Source organism: Myxocyprinus asiaticus, chromosome 36, assembly GCF_019703515.2.
Source record: "Myxocyprinus asiaticus isolate MX2 ecotype Aquarium Trade chromosome 36, UBuf_Myxa_2, whole genome shotgun sequence".
NCBI lineage: Eukaryota > Metazoa > Chordata > Actinopteri > Cypriniformes > Catostomidae > Myxocyprinus > Myxocyprinus asiaticus.
The window spans coordinates 613,788-625,000 of NC_059379.1; the positions used below are offsets into that span (position 1 = coordinate 613,788).

General features: G+C 39.9%; 1 protein-coding gene and 1 long non-coding RNA gene across 2 annotated transcripts in view; one reads left to right on the forward strand and one right to left on the reverse strand.

The window, feature by feature from the left end:
• Positions 1-772: 772 nt before the first annotated feature.
• The window catches only part of LOC127426687 (ras-related protein Rab-37-like), a 12,571-nt gene continuing 2,130 nt past the window's right edge, over positions 773-11,213 (forward strand). The window contains exons 1-8 of the mRNA XM_051673646.1: positions 773-948; positions 3,936-4,046; positions 4,194-4,235; positions 4,332-4,398; positions 4,521-4,573; positions 7,507-7,572; positions 7,679-7,735; positions 9,590-9,666. Coding sequence (XP_051529606.1) covers positions 895-948; positions 3,936-4,046; positions 4,194-4,235; positions 4,332-4,398; positions 4,521-4,573; positions 7,507-7,572; positions 7,679-7,735; positions 9,590-9,666 — 527 coding nt within the window. The 5' untranslated portion in view covers positions 773-894. The remainder of the gene's footprint in view (positions 949-3,935; positions 4,047-4,193; positions 4,236-4,331; positions 4,399-4,520; positions 4,574-7,506; positions 7,573-7,678; positions 7,736-9,589; positions 9,667-11,213) is intronic.
• LOC127426700 (uncharacterized) overlaps positions 7,810-11,213 on the reverse strand; it is a 7,791-nt gene continuing 4,387 nt past the window's right edge. The window contains exon 3 of the long non-coding RNA XR_007894841.1: positions 7,810-9,656. This is a non-coding gene — a long non-coding RNA (uncharacterized LOC127426700). The remainder of the gene's footprint in view (positions 9,657-11,213) is intronic.

Genomic DNA, 11,213 nt, shown 5'->3' on the forward strand with positions numbered 1-11,213 from the left:
ACGTCAAGAACACGAGGAGGTCTGGAGATACCTGTATAACTCGAGTCTGAAAGAATATAAAGACATCTTTATGGGTCTAAACTCCTGAAGAGAAATAGTCAGGTGTCCAGTAGCGGTCGTGGCGTGCATGTGCCAAACGCCTGTGTATGCGTGCACCGTCAAATGGAGTATACTTTGACAGGGTCACGTTCAGCTGTATGCAGACGCTGAGCATTCGCATCAAAATCGAAGTATACTTTGGGCTTAACAACAGATGACTGTATAGCTTGACCTCATCACTTAATTAGTTAATTATGAAGTTTAATCTAGATAACGAAAATGCATTTGCATTTACACCAGCTTTGAATGTGGTCAAGTGCAATCTGATAGCGATCCGATCACCGAAATGCATGTTAACGAAAGGTGTAAATGGGGCCTTAGAAACAGGCTATATGTCATCACGGAAGTCAGATGGACTGCGAACAGCATTTCACGTTGACTTTAATGTAAGTGTAGTGGTATGCAAAGAGAAGACCCCATTCTAGGAGAGCAGCAATGACACCAAACCCCGAACTGGGATGAAATACATGTGGCAGTTCACTCTGAAGGAAATCGACCACAAAAATGTTGAGTTTCTAGCCATTTGCCTCCGTCTGAAAGGGGCTGAGTGAATAGTATTGACTGTGCTGACATCTAGAGTCCACCGTGAAAACTTCATCCTTTCATCCAGTTCGGCATGCAATGTCTCTTTCATTGTTTATTCATTGTGCATTTTGTGTTACAAGTAAACCTCATCAGTCTCATTCGCCCTGTGTGTTTATACTGGTGGGAAATGACGTAGATTTGTTCTGATGTTTCGTCATGCGTGTGCGCGCGTTCGCAGAGACGCGCTGCGCGCCCTCGTGAGTGCGCGCGATGGATCAGATGAGCGCTGCGGGCGTCGCTTATAATCAGGATCTAACGCACAAGGTAATGATTAATTACTGATCAATAAACCGACATGTGCTTGATAATCTGATACTGACCGCTGTTTAAGAGATTATGGTTTAATGTCTCCGTTGTGTGCTTTTTCTTGTTATATTTAGATTTTATTGTGTGTGTGAGATACAGATGTTTATTTGTTTGGACTGGAGTATCATAAAGAATCAAGCGTGATAAGTATTCATTCATTCATAGTTTCAAAGCTCAGCGACTGTGTGTATTTTAGTGCGACACATGGAATAATGAGGCTATTTTTCAAGACCGTCTGTCACACAGTCCACAGAGAATATAGTGATTATAGTTATAATATCTGATGGGCTCTGAAACATCTCTCTGTATCATTAGAGTCAGATTACTCTCAGATATTACTGTGTACTGTGTGTGTGTGTGTGTGTGTGTGTGTGTACAGTGTGTGTGTGTGTGAGTGTGTGTGTGAGTGTGTGTGTGTGTGTGTGTGTGTGAGTGTGTTTGTTTGTGTGAATTTGTGTGTTTGTGTGTGTGTGTGTGTGAGTGTGTGTGTGAGTGTGTGTGTGAGTGTGTTTGTATGTGTGTGAGTGTGTGTGTGAGTGTGTTTGTTTGTGTGAATGTGTGTGTGTGAGTGTGTGTGTGAGTGTGTTTGTTTGTGTGAATTTGTGTGTTTGTGTGTGTGTGTGTTTGTGTGTGTGTGTGAGTGTGTGTGTGAGTGTGTGTGTGAGTGTGTTTGTTTGTGTGAATTTGTGTGTTTGTGTGTGTGTGTGTGTGTGTGTGTGTGTGTGTGTGTGTGTGTGTGTTTGTGTGAGTGGGTGTGTGGGTGTTTGTATGAGTGTGTTTGTGTGTATGTGTCTTTGTGTGTGTGCGTTTGTGTGAATGTGTGTGTGCGTGTGTTTGTGTGAGTGTCTTTGTGTGTGTGTGTTTGTTTGTGTGAGTGTGTGTGTGTCTGTGTGTTTGTGTGAGTGTGTGTGTGTTTGTGTAACTGTGTGTGTGTGTGTTTGTGTGAGTGTGTTTGTGTGAGTGTGTTTGTGTCTGTGTGTGTTTGTGTGAGTGTGTTTGTGTCTGTTTGTGTGAGTGAGTGTGTCTGTGTGTGTTTGTGTGAGTGTGTGTGTGTGTGTGTGTGTTTGTGTGAGTGTATGTGTGTGTGTGTGTGCGTTTGTGTGTCAGTGTGTTTGTGTGAGTGTTTGTGTCTGTGTGTGTGTGTGTGTGCGTTTGTGTGTCAGTGTGTGTGTGTGTGTGGGGGGGTACGTTTGTGTGTCAGTGTGTTTGTGTGAGGGTGTTTGTGTGAATGTGTGTGTGTGTGTGTTTATGTGTGTGAGTGTGTGTGTGCGCGTGTGCTTGTGTGTGTGTGGTTTTTATTTTCAGTATTCAAGTACCTTGTTACATAACTGAATAAAACTGTCACAAGTATTCTTTATAAATAAAGACACACATGCAGTCACTGTGGCCCAGTGTTTCATCAATTCCATTAACATCCATCTTAATATTAAATAATCGTTTGATCGCAGTTATTTGAGACGACTGCGATTATTGGGCATTTAAATTCTAATCACATTTTAAAGCCCAAATAAGGGAATTGTAAGTGAATTTACTGTATAAATGCCATGAACGGCACGTTTGTGTGTCATTCAGTTGAACTCTGAGTCTGAGCATCACTGAGCGGCACCGCAGAGGTTAACCAGCTCCTGTCCTGAAGAACTTGTGAAGCGATCTGATGCTGTCAGCAGAGGCTCATGCCAAACTCCAGCGAAAATATAAACAAACAAGTATAAACTTTGATAGTGAACGCAAAGCGTTCCGGTTTCACTTGAAACGATCGTGTAATGACAAATGTTCCTGATTCATACTTGCAGTGTTAATGACTGGAGGAGATGCAGTCTTACTCTGTTTATGTGGAGTGTAAATGATGAAATAAAATCTCAAAGGTTTTGCTTCATGACAAATAAGGGCTTGTGGGTTTAATCAGAGCATTAAAATAACGTGTGAAAGTGAAGAAATTAGGAAATAATTTTTTTACTACTGCATAATATAATAAAAATATAATATAAATATAATAAAATATAAATAACAATTATATTTGATTTTTTATTTTTAAAAAAACTATTTAAAAATATGTTCAAAAAACAAATGTAAATGTAAAATTGACCAAAACTAAAGTTGATCAAAAAGAGACATATTTTAAGTATTTAGGAATATTTTGATATTTAAAACATTATTTTTCATTCATGTTTTTAAAGCCTTAAAAGGAAATAATAGTTTATTCCTATTTTATTATTTGATTTATAGCCCAGAATTTGAAGATAAATATGTAAAAATGACTTCATAAATTGTATGAAGCACACATGCAAAATAAAGCACACTTTAAAAAAATGACAATTTATATGACAATTAATCGTGAACGCCCTTAACGAGACTGTTAATCGTCATAATCGCAATTATTTGTTTGACAATTAATTGTCAGCAAAATGTCATAATCATGACAGCCCTCTATCCTTCTGAATTCATCTTTATAGGTTCTTACACACTTGACTGCAGTAAATCAAGATGATTTTATTCGTATCTTTAGCTGTTTTCCTGATCAGTAGCCTAATAAACTCCACAGCATCTGTGTTTCTTCTGCCTAATTACTTCCTGTCGTGAGCGGGGGCTGGGCAGCGTCTCTGACTCTGTTGTTATGGCAACAGCACACCTCCATCAGCACCACCACTCATCTTTGACTTCACATACAAATGTTAGGGAATGATTTGACTTTCATTTGTATTAAGGTTAATATAATGTTTAAATCCTGCTGCTTATTTTTATTGATGTATTGATGCACAGAAACACTTCAGTTTGTTATCAGGTTATACAGTCATGTCAGGTTTACTAGAGTTAGATGTGTTTTAACATGCTCATCAGATACAGTAGAACTTAGAACTTCACTGTGCTGAATTCACTAACACTATTTATGTGTTATAGTAGCTAATCATCATCATAACTCATCATCCGACTCTGTCCTCCTGTAGACTATCCTGGTTGGAGACAGCGGTGTGGGTAAAACATCTCTGCTGGTTCAGTTTGATCAGGGCAAATTCATCCCGGGATCTTTTTCTGCAACCGTGGGAATCGGATTTACGGTGATTCACCCTGTTAAGCAATCAGATCATAATCAATAGTCAATGGATGTGTGGAAAGACCCCTAATACTGATATCAGATCAGACAGCATTGCTCTAAGACTTCACAATAAGTGTTGTGATCTACATTCACTGTTTTCTTTTGTCAGAATAAAGTTCTCACAGTGGACGAGCTGAAGGTGAAATTACAGGTGAGTGAAGGCGACACATTTTTAATTGTTTGATTCACATCTATAACGTATTATAATAAAGTATTAGGCAGTTATAAGGTGTGAATCGTGTGTTAGATCTGGGATACAGCAGGACAGGAGAGATTCCGCAGCGTCACACATGCGTATTACAGAGACGCTCAGGGTGAGACATTTCTGCAGTCTGTTTCTCTCTCTGAATCAGTATTAACTGTGTTTTATAGAATGATATTATAAAATCATGCTCTTGTGATTGCTGATGGTGTTATTCTCGTTTACCTCTCACAGCTCTTCTCTTGCTTTATGACATCACCAGCCGATCATCGTTTGATAACACACGGGTACATAACTCTATTTATCAATCACAGTCTAAATCAGTAATCACATTTCATTTCAAAGCATATTGATTCTGTCTGTAGCCGTGCTCAGTTCACATGATCTGTATGTATAAAGAGACGTGAAAACACAGCTGTGTAATGTGTCGGTGGTTTTTGACACATGGCAGCTAGTAAAGTGAATGTCTTTGCTGTTTATCTTGTTGATAACATAAAAACATGGATCATGAGGAAATCTGAATGCATGAATGTAGAAATACAGTGGGGTCCAAAAGTCTGAGACTAGTGAAAATGCTTTTTTTTTGTTTTTTTTTTTTTTGGATTTTTTTCCCCTTTTTCTCCCAATTTGGAATGCCCAATTCCCAATGCGCTCTAAGTCCTCGTGGTGGCGTAGTGATTTGCCTCAGTCCGGGTCTGTCTGAAACAGTCAACCTGCGCATCTTATCATGTGGCTTGTTGAGCGCGTTGCCACGGAGACATAGCGCATGTGGAGGCTTCATGCCATCCACCGCGACAACCACGCTCAATTCACCATGCGCCCCACCGAGAACAAACCACATTATAGCAACCACAAGGAGGTTACCCCATGTGACTCTACCCTCCCTAGCAACCGGGCCAATTTGGTTGCTTAGGAGACCTGGCTGGAGTCACTCAGCACGCCCTGGGATTCGAACTAGCGAACTAGCGAACTCCAGGGGTGGTAGCCATCGTATTTTACCACTGAGCTACACAAGTCCCCACCTTTATTTATTTTTTAAACAAAAATAAAATGAATAAATTATATTATGTGCATAACAAATTCGTGTTTGGTTTGTCCAACTTTTTCTTTAATGACAGCATGCACTGAAGCTGACACGATGGTCATTTTATCCAGGATGATTTGAGAAATTAGAAACCTGAAAATCTGACCATCTGTACAAATGTCACAGTCTGTCTCCAGCATCTTCTTCAAGGACTCTTATTTTGAAGTTTTCCCCTGGACATAATTTCCCATAGTGCACTGCCCTCATCACTTCCATCTGTTTCTTATTATCCTCACCTGTATTCCATTCCCTCATTAGTTCCTTTTGTATAAATATCCTCTAGTTTTGCCCAGTCCGTGAAGTGTCACACTGTGCTGATGAAGTGCTACTTTGTGTTTAAGAAGTGTTACGTTTAATAGTTTGTTTCCACTCCAGTGAATGTTCTACTCCAACGTTTATAATTAAAAGATCAAGTACTTACTCCTGCGTCTCCTCTCTTCCTCTTCCACTCCTAGACACCCAACGTTACAACAAAGAGTTACTAATTTACATTTAATTAGTGAACAAGAAATAGTCTTAGGGTACGTTTACACGACAACGATGTACTAAAAAAAGGAAACGTTTTTCTTTTGCGTTTTTGAAAAGTTTCGTGTTCACACGGATCCGCGAAAATAACTAAACGCGCTGTATTATGCATACCAGACCAGTAGTTGGCGATGTCACTTTGTAAAGAAACACTACTGCGCACATAAGCATTCTTCCACAGAGCGGTGAATACAAACAATGAAGATGGCGAAAGCATCGAGCAATTTTGTCTGGACGGACGATGAGGTTGCTTTAGTACTACAAGTCTTGAGCAGCACAAACACAGTCCTGGAGTCCACCATTGTAGTTTTGAATGTCTTGCAAGTTGTTTTGAAGTACTCGCACGCATGAACACTTAATACACGTGCGCATGACGTCACAGTTTACACGGAGACGAAAAGGCATCGTTTTCAAAAACTTGCACTTTGAAACCTGTTTTCAAAAGTTTGCGTTTTCAGGCCCCAAAACGCCGTTGTTGTGTAAATGAACAGCCAACACGCATAAAACGTTTTCCGTTTTCAGTTGAAAACGTTGTCGTGTAAATGGCCCCTTATATGTCATAACTTTTGTTTTACCTTTTTTTCTCCCCAATTTGGAATGCCCAATTCCCAATGCGCTCTAAGTCCTCGTGGTGGCGTAGTGACTCGCCTCAATCCGGGTGGCGGAGGACGAATCTCAGTTGCTTATCACGTGGCTTGTTGAGCGCGTTACCATGGAGACATAGCACATGCGGAGGCTTCACGCTATTCTCCGCGTCATCCATGCACAACTCACCACGCGCCCCACCGAGAGCAAGAACCACATTATAGTGACCACGAAGAGGTTACCCCATGTGACTCTACCCTCCCTAGCAACCGGGCCAATTTGGTTGCTTAGGAGACCTGGCTGGAGTCAACTCGCGAGTCCAGGGGTGGTAGTCAGCATCAATACTCGCTGAGCTACCCAGGCCCCCTGTATTACCTTTTTTTAAAATCTGAAATCTTTGCTTATACCCAGGTTTACAGGAATAGTTCACCCAAAAAGTATAATTCTGTCATCATTTACTCATGTATGATTGGTTTTGGGTGAGAAATACTGTAGACCAAATTGTAACTCATGTAATTTCTACAATATAAAAATATAACTCCTTTTTCACTTTAAATTTGACATCCGCAGTCTTCATCAGAGAAGCATGTGTACAGTGTTCTGCACATGCGTTAAGTATGAGGGAGTGTTATCGAGCTTAAAATCACGGTGACCCAAAACCAATCGTATCGCTTCAGAAGACATGGATTAAACCACTGGAGTCATATGGATTACCTCTTTAGTGACTTTATGTCCTTTTTGGAGCTTGAAAGTTTTGGACCCCATTGACTGTCATTGCATGGACAAAAACACCTCATATCTCCAATAAAATAAATTTGTTTGAATTCTGCATAAGAAAGAAAGTCAAGTATGGGAAGTATGAAATGGCATGGGGGTGAGTAAATGATGAGAGAATTATAATTTCTGAGTGAACTATTCCTTTAAATGAAACAGACATAGACCCCATTGTAGATAGTGTACAGAAGTGTAGATGCGGGATGTTTGTGTTTCCTTAGAAGTTTAGAGGCATCTAATTGTTTTTTATAGGCATGGCTAACTGAGATCCATGAGTATGCTCAGGACGATGTCATCATCATGTTGCTTGGCAACAAGGTAAGAACACTTTAAGCTTAGAAAAGTATGTTAAACATAAGTTAAAGAAACAGGACACACACACACACACACACACATTGTAACCGTATGTGTCATCTGTCCACAGTCAGACATGTCCAGTTCGAGGGTGATCAGACGTGAGGACGGAGAGAAGCTCGCCAGAGTGAGTCTGAATGACATATTAACTCCATCTATTCCAGTGTTTTTAACTCTAAACATCACAAACATTTATGCCGTCTCTGTACTAGTCAGTGTTCCTATACGGTCATGGAAAACCTGTAAAGGTACTGTGTTGTCCACTTTTAATAAATCTTAAAAATATTGGAACTTTCCATGGAAAATGCTCTACTCTGATATACTACATCAGCATTTACAATCCGCCTTAATTAAACATGAAAATGATAGCGGTAACACAAGACTGCCCTGAGAAATGTAATGACATCAAGCATATTTAAATGATAGCTTTGGCAGCCATAAAATACTAAACTGAAACTAGAAAAATCTGAAAAACAAACCAAACTTATCAGTTACAGCTGCACTATGTAACTTTGTGCTCTCTAGCGACATCTGTGGTTGAAACTTGAAATTGCATGCGGAAGAACACTTTACGTCAGTCGTGTTTCGGCCAGTTTGAGCTTAACTGGACATTTCCTGTGTGCTATTTTCATGTTGATATTATGTTATACGATTAAAGAGCACCTATTATGGTTTTTAAACGTGCCTAATTTTGTTTTAAAGGTCTCACACAATAGATGTACATACATCCAAGGTCAAAAAAACACTTTAATTTGCTCATAATTTAAATTGCAGCGTTACCTTTTTTTCTCAGTGTCAAAAACGACTCGTTCAATGATCCGTTCTAAAGGATTCATTCTAAACTCCTCCTTTCAGAGAGCATACTCTGCTCTGATTGGTCAGATGTCCCAGTCTGTTGTGATTGGTCTACCGCTTAGTGTAGTGTTTGAGGGCGGGTCAAAGCTGTTCGCGAGCAGCCAATGAAGACCAGAGGCGGGTTTTTTGTTACCAAATTATGTAGGTTAGTACAGGAAGTAAGTCTGGAATTACTAACGACTCGTTTCAGGTGTTCAGAATCGGTTCTTTCTTTTGGGAGTCAATAACTCCATTTGTCGTGCACTTTGATTTTAGAAACTTTGCAGACTTTTTTACATTCACAAACAGCTATATAACACACTACATGAAAGATAATATTTGAAAAACCATAATAGCTGCTCTTTAAACATTTGAAATGGAAATATTACTTGCTTTGATGAAGATAAACAATGTAGATACATCACGATCGGTTAACACACAAGTAATGTTCCATTCATAAAAGCATGACAAACAATATAACATTTACATTTATGCATTTGGCAGACGCTTTTATCCAAAGCGAATTACAGTACCCTTATTACAGGGACAATCCCCCTGGAGCAACCTGGAGTTAAGTGCCTTGCTCAAGGACACAATGGTGGTGGCTGTGGGGATCGAACCAGCAACCTTCTGCTTACCAGTTCAGTGCTTTAGTCCACTATGCCAACACCACTCCATATATAAGCTTCAACAACAATACCAGACAACATATTCAGCATTATAGCAGGTAAACAACTTAAACAGATAACAGATAAACATCCATCTAGACTGCAGTGATGCTGTCCTGAACTGAACAGTGTAGTTCGTTTCTGCAGCCGGAACACGAGACGGACGGCACTTCTTTCCTGTGTGTGCGGACATGACGTAATGATGCAAATCGAACCCGACAGCTCAAAATACAAATCATATTTATAGGTTTACAGTAGTGAATCGGGGTAACGTTTTAAACACTGTTTGTTGATGTACTCAATCAATAATGGCAATTTGTTCATTTTTAACCACAAAATCTTACATAGTGCAGCTTTAAATGCATCAGTTAAACATTTAAAGAGTGAAAACCAAACTAAATTGGAATGACCAATTGAAAATAAAATTAAAAACTGTAACAACCCTGCTACATTCAAACTTCTTCATATGGTTTTGGCAGGAGTATGGGGTCATTTTCCTGGAGACCAGCGCCAAGACCGGACTGAACGTGGATCATGCCTTTATAACTGTGGGAAAGTGAGTTTGCTTCAGCTCATATTTGTTGTCATTTTAATGCTTAAAAATGACAACATGGAGATTTCTAATACTTAAAGACAAGTATTATCATTCTGTTCTGTTGTGTCAGTTCTGTAAAATGTTTACTTAGTTTCTACATAGAGATGGCTGATAATGAAAAAGTTTTAACACCAAATACAGTGCATTCATAAAGTATTCAGACCCCTTCATTTTTTTCACATTTTGTTGTCAATGTCAATTTATAAAGCACGATTAAAAACAACAGACTGTTCACCAATGTGCTGTACAATAATCAAGTATAAAACACTGTATAATGATAATACCAGTGAACATACAACAATAAAACATGTAAAATACTAATAATTAACTCAACTCTCTTGGACCAGATGCCACTAAAAAACATGAGTTTTTAGCTGTGATTTAAAAATTTATGTTGTGATTTATTTTGTTATGTTGCAGCCTTATGCTAAAATGCTTTAAATATTCATTTTTTCACATCAATCTACACTCCATACCCCATAATGACAAAGCAAAAACCAGATTTATGATAACTTTGCAAATGTATTAAAAAGAAAAAACTGAAACATCACATTGACAGTATTCAGACCCTTAACTCAGTACTTAGTTGAAGCACCTTTGGCAGCGATTACAGCCTCAAGTCTTTTTGGGTATGATGCGACAAGCTTTGCACACCTGGATTTGGGGATTTTCTGGCATTCTTCTCTGCAGATCCTCTCAAGCTCTGTCAGGTTGGATGGGGACCGTCGGTGGACAGTCATTTTCAGGTCTCTCCAGAGATGTTCGATTGGGTTCAAGTCTGGGCTCTGGCTGGGCCACTCAAGGACATTCACAGAGTTGTTCCTAAACCACTCTTGTGTTGTCTTGGCTGTGTGTTTAGGGTCATTGTCCTGTTGGAAGGTGAACCTTCGGCCCAGTCTGAGATCCTGAGTGCTCTTGACCAGGTGTTCATTAAGGATATCTCTATATTTTGCTGCGTTCAGCTTTCCTTCAACCCTGACCAGTCCCCCAGTCCCTGCCACTGAAAAACACCCCCACAGCATGATGCTGCCACCACCATGCTTCACCGTTGGGATGGTATTGCACAGGTGATGAGCGGTGCCTGGTTTCCTCCAGACATGACGCTTGGAATTGAGGCCAAACAGTTCAATCTTTATTTCATCAGAGAATCTTGTTTCTCACCGTCTGAGAGTCCTTTAGGTGCTTTTTTATGTGTCTTGCACTGAGGAGAGGCTTCCGTCTGACCACTCTGCCATAAAGTTCAGATCGGTGGAGTGTTGCAGTGATGACTGTCCTTCTGCAAGTTTCTCCCATCTCCACACATGATCTCTGGAGCTCAACCAGAGTGACCATCGTGTTCTTGGTCACCTCTCTTACCAAGGCCCTTCTCCCTCGATTGCTCAGTTTGGCCAGGCGGCCAGCTCTACGAAGAGTCCTGGTTGTTCCCAACTTCTTCCATTTAAGAATTATGGGGGCCACTGTGCTCTTGGGAACCTTCAATGCAGCTGAAATGTTTTTGAAGCCTTCCC